This window comes from Pseudogymnoascus verrucosus, assembly GCF_001662655.1.
Source record: "Pseudogymnoascus verrucosus strain UAMH 10579 unplaced genomic scaffold scaffold_43, whole genome shotgun sequence".
Classification (NCBI taxonomy): domain Eukaryota; kingdom Fungi; phylum Ascomycota; class Leotiomycetes; order Thelebolales; family Thelebolaceae; genus Pseudogymnoascus; species Pseudogymnoascus verrucosus.
In genome coordinates, this window is record NW_017263694.1 from 18,301 (window position 1) to 40,730 (window position 22,430).

The 22,430-nt window shown below is 51.4% G+C and overlaps 6 protein-coding genes across 6 annotated transcripts; 2 read left to right on the forward strand and 4 right to left on the reverse strand.

Moving 5' to 3' along the window:
* Window positions 1-262: 262 nt before the first annotated feature.
* VE01_08188 (uncharacterized protein) lies at window positions 263-3,907 on the forward strand (the record flags this gene model as incomplete). The annotated part of the gene is made up of 1 exon (XM_018277616.2): window positions 263-3,907. The coding sequence occupies exon 1, from the start codon at window positions 566-568 to the stop codon at window positions 3,905-3,907; it is 3,342 nt and encodes a 1,113-aa protein (XP_018127674.1). The 5' UTR covers window positions 263-565.
* Window positions 3,908-4,600: 693 nt separating this feature from the next.
* Window positions 4,601-5,790, forward strand: VE01_08189 (uncharacterized protein). The gene has a single exon (XM_018277617.2). The coding sequence runs from the start codon at window positions 4,816-4,818 to the stop codon at window positions 5,347-5,349; it is 534 nt and encodes a 177-aa protein (XP_018127675.1). The 5' UTR covers window positions 4,601-4,815; the 3' UTR covers window positions 5,350-5,790.
* Window positions 5,791-6,600: 810 nt separating this feature from the next.
* Window positions 6,601-9,008, reverse strand: TEF1 (translation elongation factor EF-1 alpha). Its single transcript, XM_018277618.2, has 8 exons — window positions 8,920-9,008; window positions 8,779-8,833; window positions 8,622-8,689; window positions 8,507-8,565; window positions 8,115-8,253; window positions 7,516-8,061; window positions 6,961-7,463; window positions 6,601-6,907 (listed from the first exon to the last, which is right to left on the reverse strand). The coding sequence occupies exons 2-8, from the start codon at window positions 8,781-8,783 to the stop codon at window positions 6,848-6,850; spliced, it is 1,380 nt and encodes a 459-aa protein (XP_018127627.1). The 5' UTR covers window positions 8,784-8,833; window positions 8,920-9,008; the 3' UTR covers window positions 6,601-6,847.
* Window positions 9,009-9,379: 371 nt separating this feature from the next.
* Window positions 9,380-13,104, reverse strand: VE01_08191 (uncharacterized protein). The gene is made up of 4 exons (XM_018277619.2): window positions 12,061-13,104; window positions 11,701-12,011; window positions 9,861-11,651; window positions 9,380-9,769 (listed from the first exon to the last, which is right to left on the reverse strand). The coding sequence occupies exons 1-3, from the start codon at window positions 13,082-13,084 to the stop codon at window positions 10,179-10,181; spliced, it is 2,808 nt and encodes a 935-aa protein (XP_018127626.2). The 5' UTR covers window positions 13,085-13,104; the 3' UTR covers window positions 9,380-9,769; window positions 9,861-10,178.
* A 1,365-nt stretch (window positions 13,105-14,469) lies between these two features.
* Window positions 14,470-17,865, reverse strand: VE01_08192 (uncharacterized protein; the record flags this gene model as incomplete). Its single annotated transcript, XM_018277620.1, has 1 exon — window positions 14,470-17,865. The coding sequence occupies one exon, from the start codon at window positions 17,863-17,865 to the stop codon at window positions 14,470-14,472; it is 3,396 nt and encodes a 1,131-aa protein (XP_018127625.1).
* A 1,288-nt stretch (window positions 17,866-19,153) lies between these two features.
* On the reverse strand, window positions 19,154-22,349 carry VE01_08193 (uncharacterized protein). Its single transcript, XM_018277621.2, has 3 exons — window positions 21,813-22,349; window positions 20,168-21,594; window positions 19,154-20,065 (listed from the first exon to the last, which is right to left on the reverse strand). The coding sequence occupies exons 1-3, from the start codon at window positions 22,003-22,005 to the stop codon at window positions 19,226-19,228; spliced, it is 2,460 nt and encodes an 819-aa protein (XP_018127624.1). The 5' UTR covers window positions 22,006-22,349; the 3' UTR covers window positions 19,154-19,225.
* Between the last annotated feature and the right edge of the window lie 81 nt (window positions 22,350-22,430).

The following is a 22,430-nucleotide window of genomic DNA, read 5'->3' on the forward strand; positions in this document are numbered from 1 at the left end:
AAGTACTGATCCTGTTCACAGTAGAGAGGAAAGACTCTATATTAAGGGTTTATATTATAATATTTTCGTGAGTCCCTTCACTAAATTCCACGACATACTGCATGGAACTAGAGTAACCACTGTGACCATTAATTGCTTGTTTCCTTCTGTGGTTCGGTCCATTGGTGGGATGTACGCGGGGGTCTTTCGCGTACCTGGCATTGATCTTGGCCCTACGCATGAATCTTATCGCCGTGCGTTATCAGCAGCTTTCACATGCTAGGGGTGGTATGTCATGGGGTCTATAACGCTGTACTCCAACCAAATGTTCCCATCGTTGCGTCAGGTATGGGAAAGTTCTCACTAACATTCCCACCAAACTCCTCGACTTGTTGACGTGTATGGTGGGCCTTCATAGTTGCCCCCAACAATTATATAGCTACCACTATTATTTCTTGGCCAGCGCCACCAGACATGAACCCAAATATATCTCACTTATTCAATAAGAACCTGTTCAACTTAACATACTACGCGTTGTTTGACACTACCTTACCTTTGTCACCAGTTTCAGACGCCATTTATTGCTATGAAGCAGGATGAGGACGAGGCGACCTCAAGTCTTGCCAATATACCGCGAATGGAAGAAACCTCGACGGTCTTACCGAAGCCGGTAGCAAGTGCCATCAGTCTTGCCACCAAGTCATCAGCCTTATACCTTCGCCTCGGAACACTTGTGGGCAAACTTGCCATCGATGGAGCGCGTGTTACCACGGTCACAGGCCTGGAGCTGAGCCGCGCCGTGGTTGAGCGCATACTGTTCAGTGCCGGTGAAGATGTTGTGAAGAAGAGCACTGGTCAAATAGGGCGACAGGAGGCCGAGGGGTTACTCGAGCGGAGCATCTCAAGGCTTCACTCGACGATAACACACATATCATTCGCAGCATCTGCCGGCTTTCACCTATCTTCAGCGGGCCTTTCGGCGGCATCAGACGTATCACAGCACCTGTTGATAACACTCGACTCGATATTCGGTTCGACCGACTCCTCTCGTGCTATCGCGAGCATTATCACACTTGTGCGGAGGGAGTTCCAGAATCCAGCTACAGGACAACCAGGTGAAAAAGTAGGAGTGGTGGATTTACTGGTTGGAGTGTGTGGCCTTGCTCTACTTCAGCAATGGTGTAAGAAGTCGAGCGAGCAAGAAGCTCAAGATGGCCACTATAAAGATATCGTATGGGATGTTGTCATCCTCGATGACGGTAGCCGTGCCGACACGGGAGAACCTTGGCTCATAACTGCTGCCGACGCTGGGCAAGGAATACAAGACAACAATACACGAGACCTTGCTGTAGAGGACGACGGAGATGGACCCGAGGCTCGCCTGCGAGAACGCATTATGCAATCGTTGCCTCCAGATGCCACCGTATCAATAACCACCGAAACAACCACGACGAAGGTGACGACTGTAGAGATCAGTGGTGCCCAACCTCTTGACCTCTTGCCACCTCCTGGGGCCGAAGTGATTGAAGAGAATGCCCACCATTTTAACAACGGAGATTTCGCCGACAGTCATAATGCCTCTCACCCGCAATCTCGATACCGTGTTGTCTACCGCACCGTCCATAACAAAATTCGTGGCACAGATATCGCAGCAAAGGATGGACCGGATACTTCATTTACTCAGGCAAAAGTGGAAGAACTTCCCGATACACCAGCAGATATGGATTGGCAACCCGAGGACGTCGAACCACTTCTGATGGAGCACTCGCCTAGCAACACAGCAAATTCCAAGAGAGCCAGGCAGTCACATAACACATCGTCTCACCAGACCCAAGGTGGCTCAAGCCGTCCTTCCACCCGCACGTCGGAATCAACAAGCAAAATGCCACTGGCGAAGAAAGCAAAAGTTGATACACCGAATAAAAAGGGTACCGAGAAGAAGGGGACATTACGTGATGCTCTCCGGAAGGGGCCACAGGCAACCATTTCCAATATACTGGGTAAAGACACCCAGGTTGCCGCTACCTCGTCTTCGACGAAACCGAATCCACCCTGGCAGATGTCTGGCGTTGCTGGGTCTAGCAAACGACCTGAATCCAAGCCGGTGAGGCCACCACACCTTCCAGTGCCGGATCGAGGTTCAAGTAGTATGCGGACAAGAAGCGGACCCCTTGTTCCGAAGTCTACTTCTCGACAGCCGGTAGATGAAGTACAATATAGCCATCCAAAACCCCACTCAAGATCTCATTCCCGCGCAAGCTATTATGAGGTACACGAAAGACGCCGGGACTCCATAGTATCTCAGACAGATACCTACTCCATACACTCGACTGATACTTCCCGGGCTTCGTCGCCGACACAGTTGAGGTCACACATGAGAAACCAAAGCAGTTTGATGCGTACTCGCTCTGGTAAAGATTTGAACATTATCCCTTCATCATACCAACGACACTCGAAAACTCCCGAGCCTTCGCCATTATTTGCTCATCGAAGCACAAATTCGTATGATCCCAGCATCTATACGCTGAAAACGAACAATTCGGAAACGTCACTAGTGTTGGCTCATCTCAGCAAAGGTGCCTTTGACGATGAAGAATCCGTGCAGCTATTGAGAAGAAACGGCTCGGTCCCGGGCCTCTTCCCTCGCAATCATTTGGTGCGGAATATCAGTCGATTCGCTCGGTTCGCGTCTGCTTCTTACGGCTCGAATTTCATGAGACTCATGGGGATATCTGCTACCCCTACGAGCAGCTCAGCAATTCCAGATTCGTCCCATCATTACGAGCACCATTCGTTCAGTTCCCACACGCAACTTCCGTCATCTACAATTCTACTCAGCTCCTTTGTGGACCCCCAGGGAGGCACAGATGCTGCGGGAAAAACAGGGACCAGCATCCCTCTTGTGCACTTTATATCATTGGACCATGAGTCTCAAGCCGTTGTATTATCGTGCCGGGGTACGTTGGGTTTCGAAGATGTTCTGACAGATATGACATGTGACTACGATGACATGCATCTCCGCAATAGGAGCTACAGAGTCCACAAGGGAATCTATGCTTCTGCCCGCCGCCTTATTTCCGGGGCCGAGTCACGCGTTCTAGCCACCATAGCAGCTGCCCTCGAAGAATTTCCAACATATGGGCTGGTGATGTGTGGACACAGTCTTGGAGGCGGCGTGGTTTCCCTACTCGCGATAATGTTGGCCACCCCTGGATCAGACCCAGAACACAACGCATTCGTGACAACAACAGGGCCACCCCAATCCGGCCTACCTCTCACATCCTCTCCAAACACAACCGACGCACCTCCACAGGCAATATCTCTCCCAGCCGGCCGTCCCATCCACGTCTATGCCTACGGCCCACCCGCCACCCTCTCGCCGTCCCTCCGCCGCCTCACTCGTGGTCTTATAACCACAATCGTCAACAAAAACGACCTCGTCCCCTCCCTCTCTCTTGGTGTCCTACACGACCTCCAAGCTGTCGCCCTAGCCTTCAAGGCCGACTCCACGGGCGCCGCGTCACGCGTGCGCGCCCGCGTCTGGAACAGCCTTTCCAGCGGTTTGATGGAGCAGTGGTATCGCGGAGACTATGTACACGGCTCTGGGCCGAGCGAGGAGGACGACCAGTGGGCGTGGGCGACGCTCAAGACGCTGCGGGCGAGCATGCAGAGCGAGAAGCTGGTTCCCCCTGGGGAAGTGTTCCAGGTTGAAACGACGGCAGTGTTAAGGCGAGATGCGTTTACGGTGGATGGAAAGGATGGATTGGGGAGGCCGGCGACGAGGGCTGTGTTGAGGTATGTGAGAGATGTGGAGGCGGTGTTTGGGGAGGTGCAGTTTGGGGGCGGGATGTTGGGGGATCACAGTCCGGGGAGGTATGAGAATTCTTTGAAGACTTTGGGAAAGGGTGTTTTGGGGGGGTTGAGATAGGCGATCTGTGGGATCTTTTGGAGACATGTATTCACGATTTTATATACCATATAGATTTCATACTTGTAATGTACATTCTATCTTTCCTTATTGCTACAACCCGCATCTGGAGGCATACCCCCCACTTTGGCCTGTCACTAGTGAATGTCTCAGGCCGACGACCCTGACTTGATATGGACAATAAGTCCGCCCACAGAAAAACAAACGTGGGAAATTTTGGCCATGGCAACTCAACCGTCAAGATAGCATGAAGCGGCAAATATAGTCAATGCAATGACTCCTCTTTGTAATGAAGGTATGTTCGTGGTGAACATAGGTAGGGCGGAACAGCCCATGACAGGAAAGTGTGTGTTGAGGAAAGAGCAATATATGGAATGACAGCCACCATTCTACTAGTACTGTCAATCTATCTCATAAACCCCACCATTAATTTGCAAATACTACATGGCTTCGGGGCTTTGGGCCACTTTCGAGAAAGCGCCCAAGTGAGAAATGGGAAGAGGAACGGTGGAATATTAATTCAAGGCCGAGAAAATGAGGACCAGAGACACTATTTAAACAGCAGTGATCGTTGTTGAATAGTCCATAATAATAAGTTTGATACTTGGTAGAAAATAACGCCACGATCATTTGCCTGTCTCGTGATACCAACAGTCGGTGCATGAAACAGTTTGGCGCGGCCAGGCGTTTATACGCTTCCCTTGTATGTACTACTGTCTTGGCGCCTCATTCTCGATCCGCATTTGCAGTATCACATAACGACTCGGACAACCACCAGGGGAGCTCACGCAATGATCCGCAGCACGTATTCACAATTACCATGAATCTCATAGCCACCCGACAACTCTCCGCGAGGGTGTGCCATCAGCCAGTCTCCCCACCACCAGGGCCGCCGCAGCCTCGCCGCCATGGCCTCGCCCGCAAACTCGATTCCCGACACCTCGCTCGGCCTGACAGCCGATGAGATCCAGGTGCTACGGCGCGCGCAGATCGAAGCCGCCAACGCTGCAGCCGGGTCGTCGTCATCGCGCGCCGCGTCGCGCGCGTCGTCCCAGGGGTTGCTGCTCCTCAACACGTCCTCGCTCACGTCACTGTCGCGACATTTCGACCGCCTGATGCAGCAGATCTCGGAGCGGCTAGATTACCTCTCCGAGCAGTCGCAGGTTGTCGCGCAGCAGCAGTACGATAGGGCGGGGAACGCGATTGAGATTGCGGATGCGGAGATCGAGCGCCTCAACAACATACTCAGACAGATCGACGAGCTGGAAGACGATTTTGATAGGATGGCGCGGCTCAAGGATATCGTGAAGACATTTAGGGCGAGGGTGGAGGAGGTGGAGAGACGAGTGGAAGAAAGTACGGCGTCGCGCCGGGATGGGGGCGGTCACAGGCATCGACATCGACATGGGGAGACGACAGGGTCGAGGAGCCACAGGCGATGAGATTACATGGCCGGTCTGCCCATACTGTGATATTAGTTGCAATGGGACAGACCGCAGAAAGGCCTTGGTCCATCAGCTATCCTCGGACAGCGTGATCTGCATGGATATAAATGGGCGATGCGAGAGGACCGCCTCGCGGCGACATAGGTTTGGGAAGACAAGGAACGCCTCACGGCTCACACATGATATTTTCCTATTTGGGCGGCCTCCTTTCTTGCACAGCTTGGTTTGGGTGGGGTTGATTGCTGGGGGGTTATGAGCATAGCATCGATACCCAAAAAGTGTGGTGTTTCTGGCACTGCTCCTTTGCACAGATATATTGGAGTGGGATATCTGCGGTCTACAAATGTGTTATGACGATTATAAGAAACGCACGCTCACGAATAATGTAGAAAATTTATTATTATAGCTCAACTGATCCGCGATTTAATTCACTGGGCCAAAAATTAATATATGTGGCCGTTTTCAACGTGCATCGTTTCAAGCCACAGTCCACTACAACAGGTGAGACTAGAGTCTCAAAAATAAAGAACCGTTCTCAGTGCCTATTCTCCCCGAGGGAGGAGCTAGAGCCTCAAAAATAAATAACCGTCTCCAGTACCTATTTTCCCTGAGCTTTTCCTTAGTAATTGAGGAGGAGATAGAACACTACAATTCTGTTTATGAGACCCTTCCGAGGCTAATCACTCAGAATGTGCTTCAGCCGAAAAGAGTCCAGCATGGCGAGGGTACATGGCAGCCAGGACAGAGGACGAATAGATTTACGCCCTCCGAGCTGCTGCTCCGGAGGCGGGGGACTTGTTGGAGCTTCGCTCGTTGACCAAGGGATTGCACCTATTTGCTGTAATTACTCTGCTACCGTCATTGCTCTCTTTCTGCTATTACTTACTTTCTGTCGTTGCTCACATGCTGCCACGGCCTCAACTGACGGCATGTGCCAGTCAACCAGCAAGGTTTTCACAGCTTTTGGAGTGGCGACCCGGAGTACACGAATCCATTCCGCGTGGTCTCATTGAAGCGGTTTGCATGAATTAACGGAGAATAAATTCAGAATGGACGGGAGAGAAGCGGTTTATATCACAGTTGATACTTGCATGAATAGCGTCATTGAAATACAGAAACAGACTTGAATGCATTTCCCAAGTGATAGCAATGCATTGTAAGAGACTACCACGGCGAGGAATGGGCACGGTGACCTTGGTCGAAGTATGAACCTACTGCGTTCTATAATACTGCATCGTGCACCCGGGCCCTGGGTATGGACGTTAACACGTCACTTTTCACTCAACAACGACATTCAAACACTGAAGATGAACCAATTACATTCACATATTAAAAATGAAACGGCATCATTCACAGACATAGATCACAGCAGACATAAGTTATGAAAAGCATGTCATTGTATCTAAGCTAAAAAGAAACAACCCGACTGCTATTCCACCGGCTAACCCAACCCATGTCATTCATCATCATTTCCGTTTTCGAGTCAAATGAGAATCTATTTCTTGGCACCAGCCTTGACAGCGGCCTTGGTGACCTTACCAGCCTTGTCGGACTTCTGTAATGGGGATTAGTAGCTATTCAAGTATGGGATCAAGGGGGTAGACTTACGACAACGGACTTGATAACACCGACGGCGACGGTCTGACGCATATCACGGACGGCGAAACGTCCAAGAGGAGGGTAGTCGGTGAAGGCCTCCACGCACATGGGCTTGGAAGGAATCATCTTGACGATGGCGGCATCACCAGACTTGACGAACTTGGGGGAGTCCTCCATGGACTTTCCGGTACGGCGATCAATCTTCTCGAGGAGCTCAGAGAACTTGCAGGCAATGTGGGCGGTGTGGCAATCCAAGACTGGGGCGTAACCGGCACCGATCTGACCAGGGTGGTTCAGGACAATGACCTGGGCGTTGAAAGACTCGGCTCCCTTGGGGGGGTCGTTCTTGGAGTCACCAGCAACGTTACCACGACGGATCTCCTTGACGGAGACGTTCTTGACGTTGAAGCCAACGTTGTCACCGGGGACACCCTCAACAAGCTGCTCGTGGTGCATCTCGACGGACTTGACTTCGGTGGTGACACCAGCGGGGGCGAAGGTGACGACCATGCCTGGTTTGGAATTAGTAAAGAGTAAATAGTAACCACGTGATTTATAACATACCGGCCTTGATGATACCGGTCTCGACACGGCCGACTGGCACCGTGCCAATACCGCCAATCTTGTAGACATCCTGGAGAGGAAGGCGGAGGGGCTTGTCAGTTGGGCGGGACGGGGGGTCGATGCCGTCAATGGCCTCGAGAAGAGTCTTTCCGGACTTCTTTCCCTCCTTGGTCTCCTTCTCCCAACCCTTGTACCATGGGCAGTTGGTGGAAACATCAATCATGTTGTCACCGTTGAAACCGGAGATGGGGACGAAGGCAATGGACTTGGGGTTGTATCCGACCTTCTTGATGAAGTTGGTGGTCTCCTTGATGATCTCGTTGAAGCGGGCCTCGGACCACTTGGTGGTGTCCATCTTGTTGATGGCAACGATGATCTGCCTAACACCAAGGGTGTAGGCGAGCAGAGCGTGCTCACGGGTCTGGCCATCCTTGGAGATACCAGCCTCGAACTCACCAGTGCCGGCGGCAATGATGAGAATGGCGCAATCAGCCTGGGAAGTACCAGTAATCATGTTCTTGATGAAATCACGGTGACCGGGAGCATCTGGAATAATTGTTAGTCGGCGGCAAAGCAAGCTGCGGCTTTGATGAACTTACCAATGACGGTGACGTAGTACTTGGGGGTCTCGAACTTCCAGAGAGCGATATCGATGGTGATACCACGCTCACGCTCGGCCTTTAGCTTGTCAAGAACCCATGCGTACTTGAAAGAACCCTTGCCCAACTCGGCGGCTTCCTGTCATAATTGTTAGACATTGAACCGATAAATAAAAATAATTTGCGACAATCAAAAGCGTTTTCGACGACCGTTATTTTGTTGTGTTGGTGTCGTTGTTGTCGTAGCGAGGTGGTGGTGGGGGTGGTGCGTGGACGCTCGGGCGCAATATTTTGAAACACGAATGTGTGATTGTGCGAGGGTTTACCCCACCGAGGGGTAATAACAGTCGCCGACGCCAAAATCGATACAAATCAAGAAAAATGAAGCTTACCTTCTCAAACTTCTCGATGGTACGCTTGTCAATTCCACCGCACTTGTAGATCAAGTGACCTGCGTTGTATGTCAGTATATACACCAGCGGTGAGGATTGTACGATGTATGCTTACCGGTGGTGGTGGACTTTCCGGAATCGACGTGGCCGATAACGACGACGTTGATGTGAAGCTTCTCCTTACTATAGAGCACACAGCAGTCAGTATATTGTTTTCCATGAAGCTTTTGATCGATCTTTGTCGAAAATGTTCGGTGAAGGATCTGACGTACCCCATGGTTGCGGTTGTGTGAGCTGAAAATTAAGTGTTGTTTTGATTCAGTGAATCTGAAGAAGAGGAATAAAGTCAGCTTGCTGTTCTTCTCTTGGTCGTTATACATGAAGATGAGAGATGGATGAAGGATATAACTTACTGCCAGGTTGAATGCTTGATTCGGGTATGGCAGACGATTCGAAAAAAATCAGAACGAAGAAGAAAAAGAAGAGCGAGGAGGTTTTTGAAGAGGGGGAGGAAAGTTGGTGGGGCAATCCTCTCAGGCTCTGTAGCTACGCTAAGCCGAAAAGAAGTAGCGCAATCGCTAGTTGAATCTAGCCGAACCAATGAACAAGATTTTAAACGGAGTTTAGGTGGCGGTTGCGGTATAGGCTAAGCCTTTTCCTGTTGATTTCGGGCTCAGATGAGTCTTATCGGGCAATGAGGTCAGGCCACCGCACGTGATATTGTATATTTTGACGGTAAACAATTGAGGGGTAAAAATCTGTATGGAGATCTGGACAGACGTAGCTACATGGAAAGGCTGACAACAAGGCAGAAGGAGGGAACAAGCACAGTAAACAATAAACAGTAGCACATAATAAATGAAGATATATCGACTCTGTTTCTATTTTGCCGCCTGTATAGAGCTGTGCCCATCGCCTGCCCAATGCAGATTTTTTTTGGGAGGGGTTGCCTAGCATTTCTCCCCCCACCTGCAAGCTTTTTTTTTTTGCAGACCAAACTTTCCCATGACCCAACCCTGTTTTTCTGGCAGAGTCATTTTGTGACCCTGAATCATGAATCTTCAGCGAGCCTTTTGAAGATATGGTCATCTGTCTCTAGGGCAACAGAATTATCTGGGACCGGCATATAATGTTATGCCACTCGTCGTGTGCGCGGAGCGTTGAGTGGAGCTTCATTTTTTAACACACGCCGGCTTGCCCGTATAGGGAGGCAGACCCCTCTTCATAGCTAGTAATGCAAATTCTGGAGCCTCAGATGCAAGCCTGAACCTGTCCATCCAGTCTTCAGCCCTGCCCGCCCTTCAATTCCAAGTCTCACCGTATGACGAAGGCTGGCTGGTAACAAATAACTAACCTGTCACTTCATCCGTTGATCATTCACTCGGCTTCAGACATTATGCATAGCTTGTACGTACAACGGTTACATATCTTACATCTAATCACCACGCTTGCAGAATCCAACGCCATGCATGCCAAGCGCCCAGAAAATGCTACATACAGTACAGGGCCCATGGCCAAACCCGCATCCCCATATTCCCGTTATCTTCCCGCTCGTCGATTAGCTCCCTTGCTCCACCTGGACGTCTCTGAAAGGCCCCTGAACCCAAAGCGTCTCCATTCTATATAATTACACAGTCGCCAGTTCGCAGTCGCTGGCTCCATAAATGCTTGCTCACCATGCCGTATCGTCATTCTCATCTTCGAAGCTGATGTCCCTATCGAAATATTTGAATTGCTGCGGCGTGCTTGTACGATTTGGTCCGGTGTATTGCACCGATGGTATATACTCGTACCCGACCAGTGAATCTGGACTCCGTGGGGGCTTCAACTCGTTCGACTCAGTCCTCCGCGCCACAGGTTTATCAAGACCCTCAAGGGTGTCGACGAGAGCATATGCAGACTTGATATAATCCACAGTGAGTTCTTGGTTCAAGGCACGCTCACTCTTGCCGGCTACCACTTCACTCGATTTCTTGTACTTCGGAAGTAGAGTGAGTTCGCCGCAGCGCCCGTCTGCTTTCCCGCTGTTGACGCTTGAATATCGGAGACGCCAGTCTCGGAAATCGTAGCTGATCTGGGTTCGGTACGTAAGGCCCGCGAACATATACCGAACCGCGGTCGATGCACTGCTGGCGGCCCCCTTGTCACCCTTCAGACTGGACATGAAATCGGGGATTGGCACGACGAGCTCAGGAGGCGTCATGACATTGGAACGTTGCCCCAGCTGCGACGCTTCGAGGAACTCAGCAATCTGCGGGTGTGCCTCTAGATTCGCGGCAATGAATGGGAATGACGTTTTCTGTCTGAAACGGATATCAAGTGCCTTGTCGGGAAGCATAACGTCACTACAGATATCCTCTGTAATGGCCACCATATTGGACAGTTTGAACCTGTTCTCCGCCGTGCTTGTCATGCTGAACATCATCTCGAGAGTTGGGAACTTGCTCAGCTGCTTCATATTCTCACCTGCCCAGGGCGACGGGAGGAACTTCATGGTAAGAACTGAAGAGGTGCGCGTGTGTCTGTCATTGCCCATCCCACTAACCAAGCGTGACAAATTCTTTGTTGAAGGAGCGAACAGAGTGCGGCTGTTCAAAATCTCCTTTCCGTCAAACTGCACTGGCTTAGATACATCGACGGGCCCAGAGCTTGGGAGGGCTTGGTGGAGAACATTGCCAACAGTTGCCGATGTCGACGTAATTGGGGTTGTGCTCCAGAGATTGGATTCCTGCAACTCATATTGCCTCGCCTTTTCTTCGTCCACCTTATTCGCTCTGTGGTGAGGTGACATGGATAAATTCCCCAAGGCGTTATGTTCGGCCTGGCTTGTCAAACCCTGCTCCTCTTCTTTTGGGGGCAGATCCAACTCTTTCTTATCACCTTCCTCAATGCCAAGTGCCTCTTCTGAATCGACTTTTTCAATGGGAGTTTGCCATCTTGACCAACGACGAAGTCTATTGCGCCAAGACATGGTGTGGTGGTATTCGTAATCAATGGCATAGGCTGGACTGTCTGTTTCTTTGAATCCATGTCTGTAGACGGTGCGATCCGCCACATCTGACGAGGATAGTAATAAACGTCTCGCAGCATCAGCACTTGTAGACAAACTGGAGCCTTGTTTGCGGCCTAAACCATGGACCCCAAGCTGTATCTTGTTAGATATCAAACTCAAGCAGGAGTTTGCACGGACTTACCTTGTCTTTCGAAGCTCTCAGAACTTCTGTATTTGTGAGCCTCGCGAGCTCGGCCAAGACAGGCTCGCCAAACTCATCGGCTTCTTCTACTCCCTGTACCTTCCGCCCAGGTTTCTTGAGACCGGTTAACGGAACTTCAATCCTATGCACTCCTTCCAAAGTTGACCTAATACCCTCCGCAATAATCTTGGCCTTGGCCTTTGTAGCGGTGACGCGGATTGCGCGTCTCGAGCGAAATATTTCGATCTTTTCTTCGTCGGCCCGAATGAGTTCGTCGCTGATTGTTTGAAGCGGAGGATCAGACCGTCCCTCTGCACAGTATTAGCAACAATAGACAAAAGTTTGACAAGTGCTACTTACTTGGAGATAGTAGAAGATCGAGATCGGCGCTATTAACCTGCAGCTCCATTTCACCAACTGAGGACACCAACTCTTGTGATTCTACGCCCCAACACAGCCGTATAATATTCAAGGCGACGCGCTGTTTTGGCGTGAATGCCTCGGATATATAGCCACGTAGAGAGCTTTCATCAAAGTGATCCCCTTGGTCGGACGTCCCAGGCATCCATGGTGACTGTCTGAGTATGATGTTCTGAGCCTTTATCTCCACCGCTTGGCCGACCGGCTGACCAGTCTCTGCCTTCTCCTCCACGGCCTTGCCAGTTTGTGTAACTGAGGCGGCACTTTCAGCCAGTGCAGCCATCCTCTGCCTCTCAGTTGTCTCGATGTAATATATTAGTTGTGCCATTGTGAAGCCATCGCTCAATTGGTCTTCGATAACCCGAATATCCGTCCACGGCAAAACCTTTTCCTGCGGTTTAAGAGTTTCGATATTATCGTTGACTTCGTCACGTCCAATCAGTCCCCTCTCACTGTTGAATTCTGCCAATATGTCCACCACCGGCGCCTCAATCGTCGTCTGGAATGGTAGTGGCGCGACGTACCGCAGAGTCCCGGAATCTTGAAGCACAATAACTTCCGCAGGCTTCCCCAGAGAGTCGACCCCCAGCATTTTCGTGTTTTCTCTCAGCTGGGTCGAGTTGACACCGTACATCCGGTCCAGGGGAAGTGCAGAGAGTCGTTTCTCAGGGTCAAATCGGTAGACGAATTCTGGTTCGCCGTTTGGCACAGACGAAGAGGTTCTGGTCGCCGAACCATGGTTGTCTGGCTTGCTCTCAGATTCGGCATTGTGTTCTTCTGCTTCTTTCTTTGGCGAATCCTCATGCGCCTGTGCTATTCGTGAAGTCGCATGGAGGTTGCGGCCTCGAAACCCTCCAAATGGTCCAGGAGTCGAAGCTCGAGGTCGCTTGGCGCGAAGCTGCCCGGAAAGATACAGCTGGCATCGTAAGCAAACCTCTGAGCTTGGTTTCGTCCGTATTATCATAAAGGCGGTTTCGCAAGTTGCAATACTGTTGATTGATAGCTGCTTGGTCCAATAATTTGGATATTCTCGAGGATCCGGAATATTGGTTTCTCCGCAGATTTGCCAAGACATATGCCAAACCCCCCCTGATCGTCGTCACCAAAAATGTATCACTGTCGAACATGCATCAAGATATTGTTCTTTATAGAATGAACTATAGACATTCATCATAGCACATTGAAAAATAATCATTGGGGTGAGAGAAGAGTATGGTCATTATTGCACATTGAAATCACAATCATCAAGGGGAGGAGATTATGATCATTATTGAATTGACTGCCTGACCCATGGGTATATAATTGCCGTTGCGCCGTGCAGAAACCGAGAGCGCCACCGGCCGAATGTAGAATCCATCCCATGCGCCGTTAATAAGCCGAGAGCGTCGCCGATCAAATATAAAATCCACCGCACCGTGAAAAAGTTGAGAGCGCCACTGATCAAATGTATAGTACAGCGGCCATGCTGTGAAAAAATTGAGAGCGCCATTGCGCGATCGCATGTGCCGTGAGGAAGTCGAGAGCACCACCGCTCAAACATATGATACAACGGCCATGCTGTAAGAAGTTGAGGGCGATCGCATGTGCCATGAAGAAATTGAAAGTGCCGCCGATGGAATTCAGAAACCATCGCGCGTGCCGTGAAGAAAGTCGAGAGAAGTCGCATGTGCCTCGAGGAAGTTGAGAGCATCAAATGTGGAACCCTTCGTAATCTTTACTCAAGCATAAAAAAACGGCCTATCTTCACACCGTTCGGCATGGTAACAGATGGGGTGGTCCTTATCGAAAATTAGACATTAATAAATGGAAAAGACTAAGGTTGAAACTTACCCAGTATTTTTGTATGAAAGCCGCCAAATCAAACAGCAAGCTCCTCCAATAGCAAAACTACCAAGGGCAACCCAAACAATGGGGCTGAACACCCCAATTCTGCGGAAGATTCGTCTGACCCAGTTGACAAAAAGCTGAGTTTCGATCTCGGCAATAGCATCTTCTGCTTGTCGCTGTTCTATAGCGTCCATCGAAGGTCGTATGGCGTTGCGTAAAATTGGTGTCATCTCAATAGCGCCAACTGGTTGAGACATTGAGGCGGGTTTTGAATCACTTTGTCCTTGGGTTTCTTGACTTTCTTCCGAATGTTGCGACACGGGTGAGTATTGGTGTTTTGTGTTGTAAGATGGTAAGAATGCCATTATGGAGAGAGTTATTATGTTTCAACTTGTAGATTGTAAATGAATGGAGGAAGGTACGTTTGTGCCAAAGGTGAAATAACGGGTGACTATGATTTCACGTGACCTCAGCCATGAGACCAGTCCAGAGTGGTCGCATGTGATAAAATGGTGTCCTGGATCAGGCTGTGGCGTGTTCGGGATGATGTTTCTTCAGGAGCTTCCTCAAGACGATGTTCTTGTCACCCTTCAAAGTCTCCCAGGAGCGCAAGAACTCCGCAGCATTCTCCTCTGTCATCTCCGCCGCTCTCTCCCTGGCGTACTGGTTGCGCTCGCGTTCGATCGCGAGGCGCTTCTGGACGCGCTCGACCATCTCGACGAGATGGTCGTTTTCTTTCTCGAGGTCCTCGGCCAACCAGATGAGGTTGTACCTCGGCTCGTCGACGGCGATCGACAGCCACTGGGGGTGGCAGCCCCCAGTCCCCACGCAGACCCCCTTGAAGTACTCCGGGGAGACATCAACATGGAAGTCGGGATTGGTGTGCTCCCCAATCACCCCCGACTTCCATGCCGCATCTCCCTCGGGAGTTGCCATGAATCTTTCGATCCAATTGGCCGAGACCGACAGGCGCGGATCGAACCCGCAGATCGTCCGAGCAGTCCCCTTGCCCGATTTGCCCTTGGCGCGCTTGGGGGCGCTCTCGACGATCTGGTTCTCCTCCGCATACGCCTTCGTCGTCTCGTCAGAGTACTTGACGAGCATGGCGACCAGCTTCCGGCGGTTCTCGTAGTGCGCCATGGAAGCTGTGAGCCTCGCGATGTTTTTGTGGCAACGATCTCGAAGGTTGGTATCCAACGAGAACATCCCCTCCTCATTGAGAGGGGGACCAGTTGCCACAAAATCACCGCGAAGCTCACCACCACCATGGTGAGCTCCAAGAACCGCACGGGTTGGCTGGTCGCCAGCCGTCTTCAAGGCGCCAAGCGGGGTCTGCGCCATGAAGGAGCGCAACTGGGAAGCCAGAAGACGGTCCATTCCGCCAACGGTTCGCGCCCAGAACTCGTTGCGGTGCTCCAAGCTGCAATACTTGGAGGCGACCGTCTTCATGACCTCATCGTCACCCACAAAACTCTCGCGAGTTGTGTGGGGACGGTTGCACCCCTCCAGGCGGCAGACCCGCTTGTAGGTCGTCGCTCCCGGGCAGTCATCGCAGATGAACTTGGCCACGCCGTCTGTGTCAGCGCACTCCAGCTTGACACACGAGACGTGAAACCAATTCTCACATCCGCCTTCACATGCGATCATCTTCGTGCCATGTCTGACCTGCTTGCACACGCAGTAATCAGCCTTGCCTTTTTGCTTTTTGGCCTGGGACGACATGTTTTCGTGAGAATGATCGATCTTCGCTTTGCTTGAGTGAGGTTGAGCGGCGATCTCGGAACCGAGTGAAGAAGATTGATGTGCGCTGGTCGTAGAATTGACCTTGGTTGAAGACAGTTTGCGGGCGTTGTTTGAATCTTTCTTTGACGACGAAGGTTGCTCTGCGCTGGACTTTGGTTTGACCCTGGACGAAGACGAAGATTGTTTGTTGGCGATCTTTGGACCGCTCTTTGAGGGATTTTTTTTGTTTGTGACTGTCTTGGGATTGCGCTCGTGAGCCTTATCGGATTTGTCCTCGGGAGAAGGAGGCTGCTGTTCACGGTTCTTGGACTTGGCCTTGGACGATGACTGACTGTGGGCGTTCTTTGGGTCGTTCTTGAACGAGGAAGCTTTCTCTGTATCGATCGTAAAGTTGTCCTTGAACGATGACTGCTCGTGGGTGTCGTTGGAATTGTTCTGTGGGACAGGAGAACAACTGCCTAAGAAGCTTGCTCTAGTTGCTTGAAATCCTTGATCTGAATTGGTTCTGGTGGGCGGAGAACGTGGAGTCTGGGCAAGGAGCTGGGGATCGATCTGGAGATCAAAAGAATAATTGCCTGAATTGGTGGTTCCTGGTGCTTGAAATCCTTGGTTCAGATCGGGTCTGTTGGAGGAATGAAGTGCTTCGTATTCACGGAGCTGATGATCGATCGGGGGCTCAGAATGGTAATTGTCTGGGGTATTGGCTCCCGGTGCTTGAAATTCTTGGTTTGGATCGGGTTCCCTGGAGAAATAAAGTGCTTCGTATTCACGGAGCTGATGATCAACCGGGGGTTCGGAAGAATAATCGCCTGCGGTGCTGGCGCTCTGTGCTTGAAATCCTTCGTTTTGATTGAATCGAGGTGGGTGCTGTTGACCGATCTGGAGTTCACCGATCTGGGAATTGTTCTGGTGATGAGAAGAGTGATCGCTGAAGGTGCTGAATCTCGATGCTTGGGATCCTTGGTTTGGATCGAATCTGCCGGGACGAGGTGGGTACTGTTCACCGGCCTGGGATTCACCGATCTGGGAATTGTTCTGGGGAGCAGGATAACAATTGCCTTGTTCGTAGTGGTAGCCTCCTGGTGCTTGATATTCTTGGGCTTGACTGGTTCGGGCGGGAGGAGATGGTTGCTGTGCAACAATGTTTGAATTGTCCGTGAATGGTGACGGCTCTGGGGCGCTGCTTGAATTGTTTCTGGGGGCAGCGGGGTGCTTGTTGTGGACTCTGCCAAGGTGCGCAGGATATGTTGTGTAGTTTGAACTATCTCTGTGACCAGAGTATAGATTGTTGAAGGGGGTACGAAGGTTCGATGTATCCTCTCTGTAAGCTTGATTGTGTGCACCTGGATTGAACAAAGGTTGTTGTGGAAGGGTCCTCGAGTTGACCTGGGAAGAGGAGGGCGGTGGTTGTTTGTGATCTTCCTCGGGGTCTTCTTCGTCAGAAGGATCAGAATACGTGCCTTTAAATCTGGTAGGTCGGGCAATATTCCGAAGAATGCGCTGACGTTTCTTGTTGTGATGATCGCTGTTCTTGCTCTTCTTGTTCTTACGGTCGTATCCACGAGGAGGAAAGTATGGTTGTTGTTCAGAGGTCTGGTTCGAATTGTTTTCGCCAGAAGATGAAGGTGAATTTGGTTGTTTTCGCTTGCGTGGGCGTTTCTTGACCAACTTGTTCACGCTTGACGAATTACCACGTGGAGGAGGTGGTGGGGGAGGTGGAGGAGGAGGAGGAAGCGGGGGGAAATCCTCAGGTTGGGCGGGGCCAGGTACACCTTGACCACGAGAAAATAGTTTATCTCTCAGTCTCTCCTCAGCTACCTCTCGAGTACGGTGATGGTATCGGCGGCTATCCAGCGACTTCTCCTTGTTGCTGCCAAGCTGCTTGTAAACCGTGCTGTCGGCACTGTTGAAGCACTTCTTCCACTCCTCTTGGTCGACTCCGTCAGGGCGCGGGAAAGCTTCTTTCTGTTGGTACTTCTCGCTCTTGATATGTTTGGTGGCGAGTTGGTACTGGAAGCTGGCCTCGGTGTAGTGGAAACCAAACTTCGACGTGTGGTTGAATTCGGCGAAGGAAGCTGGGGGATTGGAGATTATTTTGTCCTCGTCGCGGGGCAAGGCTGGGTCGCCGGCTGGGTCGCCGGCGCCGTCGCTAGCGTCCCCATCGGCGCTAGACATGATTCGGGCGGAAAATAATTTCTCCGATGAGCACTAGTCCAGGTCAGCCACACCAGAACGCGGTGGGATTTGGGCGCTTAATCTACAGAAGGACGCTAAGATTGTCACATACCTTATCGAAGCAAAGATGGTTGAGGTCGTGATTGCAATTCAACTGATGATAGCACAAAGCACAAAGGATGATTCGACAAAGGTTCAAAATAAATTTCTATGAAGGGGCAAACTGTGTGCGCCTTATAGGCGACGTTAGCGCGTATGCTCCTAGGCGCTAGTACTAATCCAAGGCTTCTATAGATTCTACAGCATATACCTAGGCAATTAGGTTTAGTGTCTAAGCATTGCCGCGTGACCCGAGGCGCTAAGCCTTTTTCTAAAGCACGCTAGTCCTTTCTCATAGCACCGCTAGGAGATCACGTTTCTTAAGGAAGCACGTGGCATAGCATTACGGATTATTCTAAGCCCCGAGGCGGTGCGGTGTGTTTTTTTTCTTTATTAGGACTTTCTTTAGATTGTGCAGTGTGTTTTCTGTCTTTATTGGGTTTCTTTAGATTGTTACAGGGTGTAGGGGAGGTGCATGGGAAACTCCCGAAATGCCATGCGTGAGCCGCCGTAAGCGACCTGACATCCCAGTAGTCCCCTGGTCCCTCCCATCCCTGCACGGTGACGTGCAGAATAGCCGCCTGCCAAGAGATGAGCCCTTGCAGGTATATGCGCAAAAAAACAAACTATCGTATATTACTTTTGTAGTCTAGTTGGACGTCTGTTGTAGTGTAGAGAAATTATTTATTCTTTGATATCTATTTCCTATGGCATATGGTTGTGTGTGAGAGTTGAGCAGATGTACGGTGGTGGTAGTATTACTATGTGCGCAAAATGTTTATATTTCTAGGAATATACGGTTGGTTGTTGGAGCTGAGTTGTAAGATGGAAAGAACATTGATATGTGTTCAAGATATTTATATTCTGAAGAATATCCGGCTAAGTGGGAGTTGAGTGTAAGGGAAAGGCAAAAATATGTTTGAAGCAAGTATTATATTTATATTCCTGGGAAGAAATAATTAAGTGTAGGAGCCTGACAAATATAAATCCAAACCAACAGTAGTACGTACGGGAGAATATATGTTTGTAGGAATATATGCTTGAGTCTAGGCATCGTCAACCAGAAATACCTTGGAAGCGTCAACAGAATACGGCGTCACGTACGTATGAATACCTCATACAGCCTGGACAGATGTCACATCACAGCCGGCACATAACTCTACACCTTGTAACTATCAACAGTATCATCATTGGTATCATGCTAAACTGCATATTCAGAAAGCCCACCACCACATGCACCATCACCCCCCCCAACCATCACTCAATAATCCACAATCTTCACCGCCTCCTGCACATTCCCCGGCAAATCCTCCAACCTCACCAATCCCAGCGCCACACAATCCCCCCAAAAGAACATAGCCCGATCCTGCGCATACGCCACATAATCAAACTCATCATCCTCCTTATCCTCTCCCTCCACACTGCCTCCCTCCTCGCTGTCCCCCTCCTCATCCTCACCATTAACCATACCCTCACCACCATCCTCCAAATCCAACTTCTCCATCCCCCCTACCTCCCCGTCAGGCGCATCAGCACTCGGCGTCCGACAGGCAGTATCATACTCCTCCAACTCCGGGATATTCGCCTGCACAATCCCCCACGCAACCCACTGCGCCGAATTAGCGACTCTCCACCAGCGGGCCTCAACCATCAACTCCTCAACCCTCCGCTCCACATCCGCGATCCTCCTCTGCTCCTCCTCCGCATAACCCCCCGGCACTGCGTCCCCCCCCGGCGGCCCGCGCGAATCCAACATAAACGCCGAGATCCCCGCATTCCCCGGTCCAGGGCTGGGGACGACCTTGGGTGTCGCGGAGGCGGAAGAGAAGCCCGAGAATTGCGGGCGGTGGTTGAGGTAGGCGCGGATGAAGCGGCGTTGTTCGGCGGGGGTGGGGAAGGATTTGGTGTTGCAGATGTAGGGGGTGGAGGGGTCGTGGTAGTTGTAGCACCATTCCGTGAAGTGGTTTGCGAATTCGAGGCCGGGGGTGTTGCCGGAGGCGTATTCGAAGTCGATTACCACGAGTTGTTTGTGGGTGTTGGCGGGGAGGAGGAGGGGGGATTCGGTGGTGGGGAGGAGGCGGAGGATGTTGCCGTATTGGGTCTGTGGGGGGGGGTGGTTAGTTTTGGGTTGGACAGACTTTAGGATGATAGAAGAGAGATGATGATAGAAAGAGATGAAAGAGGATAAACAAGAAAAACTCACATCATTATGCGCAAACACCAACTTCTCCCTCAACCCCGCCACCCCCCCATACTTCTCATTCAACCACCCCCTATACCTCTCCACCATCCCCCTAAACACCGACCACTCCACCCCACAAACCAACCCCCTCTCCCTCCACGCCGGCACCTTCTTCCCCCCCCCAGTATCCGGATGCGTATCCAGGAAACTAATAACATGCTCACATCTCTCCACCCACTTATCCCAATTCCTCCACACAAACGGCCCCTCATCCCTCTCCGTCTCCAGCAGCTCAATCCCATCATGCAACTCCCGCATACGTTTCGCGATCTGCTTCGACGTCTCCGGATCGCGGAGATCCTTGGGCGTCAGGGTAGTAGACATGAAGTACTCCTCAAACCTCCCATTCCGAAACGTCCCCAACAGTCTCGGCCCGATCTTCTTGCGCGCAAGTCGGCTCAGAATCCCTAACTCGGCGTCGCGGTCGATGAGATGCTCGACCTGCGGGCCGTAGATGCGGAGGAGGAGTTTGGAGGGTCGGGCTTTCGATTTACTAGCCGGATCGGAGGGGAGGGTGGAGGGTGGGGAGACGACGTAAACTGCGTTTGTGAGTGCGCCGCTCAGGCGCTCGACTTCGAGATCTGCGCCGCTGTCGAGGGGGACGCGACGCCATCCCTTCAGACGGAGTGTGTGTGCCAGTCTTAAGATCTCGGATTTGAAAGTAACCCACACCGCGGCCTCTTTGTCGGCGCGGCGGCCGGAGGTGGTGGGTGTTGTTGTGCCGGAGGGGTGGGTGAGGGTTTTGGAGTTGTCGAGGACGACGTCGCAGCTGGGGACTATGACGTCGCCGTCAAAGTACTCTGTGTCAGAGGAGGCATTGGTGGAGTAGCGGCGGGATGTGTATTTGCGCGATGAGTAGGAGGGTCGGCGAGGGCGGAGGACTGGGCTCTCTGGGTTGGGGCGGTAGGTGGATTTGACTTTACTGTCTTCGAGGATCGATTGCAGGTCCTCGAGGGAGATGGTGCTCAGGCACGAGTCCTGCGATTCTCTGCGAGCGGTGGTGGAGCGGTTATTCTCGTTCCCCCTTCCTCCATCTTCGCGCGGGTGAGCCTTATGCTTCCTCGCCTTCCTCGCGGCCTTCTTAGCCTTCTGGACATGCAACCACTCCGAGACCTGGCTGAGGAGTTTATCATGCTGATGATGATGTTTATGTCTCTGAATATACGGCGCATTCCCCGACGAGCTCTCCCCCGACTGACTCATAGCCAGCCTCGGGATATCCTCCTGGCTCGCCTGGCTGAGGAGGGAGTTCTTCGACGAGTTGCTGAAGGAGGATGGCGTCGGGCGGCCGGTGAGTCGCTTGCCTACGCCGGCGGTGAATTGTTTTAGGGGCGGTGTGTCGAGCGGTTGCATGGGGGGGGAGAGCTTGGGCTCTTCAATGGATACGACTGTGTGTGCACCAATTCGAATTAGTATGTATGCTCCAATAATACCACTTCCACACGATAAGACAACAAAAGCAATAGATAGTGCCCGTGCAAACAGAAACCCCACACAGTCGGTCTCGTGCCCGATTGCCCGATCTCGCTCGCTCACTCACTCGCTCCCTTACATGGGGGAAAGGGCTAGATTGTGCGGATTTTTTGGAGGGGGGGGCGTGACATACCCTTCGTAGGCCCGCTCTTGGGGCTTACCCCGCCATCGTCGCCTCGGATGGCCATGACCATGGCAGGCCGGAGCGGCCTCTGGCTTCCTCCTCCTCCTTCGTGGCTGTTGCTTCTGGTGGTGCTGCCATAGTCACCGACGCCGCCGGGTTTTCGGTCTGCGTCTTGTGGCGGCGCCGCATTCCTGTCTGTCATCTCCTCACTCACACCGCCCGCGTTGGAAGGAGTGGAATAAAATGGAGCTATGGAAACGAACGTAGTCCCGCTTTCGGAATTGGGCGTGTGCTTCTTTTATTTCTCAAGTTTGTGTGTAGATTTTTTATTTTTGGGGGTTGCTCAGATCGAAAGAAAAGAAAGTAAGCAAATTGACAATAACCAAGCTCAGAAAGTTGTTAGGAAATAACCAAGCGTATGGGCCAAGTTTCCCCAAAATTATGACCTGGCACGTTTTTAAAATCTTGGGGATTGGGACCTCTCGGGAATCAAGATCATGTGGGGTTCTCATAGGTTGACATGACGTCCCTTACCATCGTCGAGCTTGGCACACACCACAAGGAGCACCCACCAACAAAAAAGCACTAACCAACCAACCAGGATAGCGGTACATTCCGCCCTGGCAG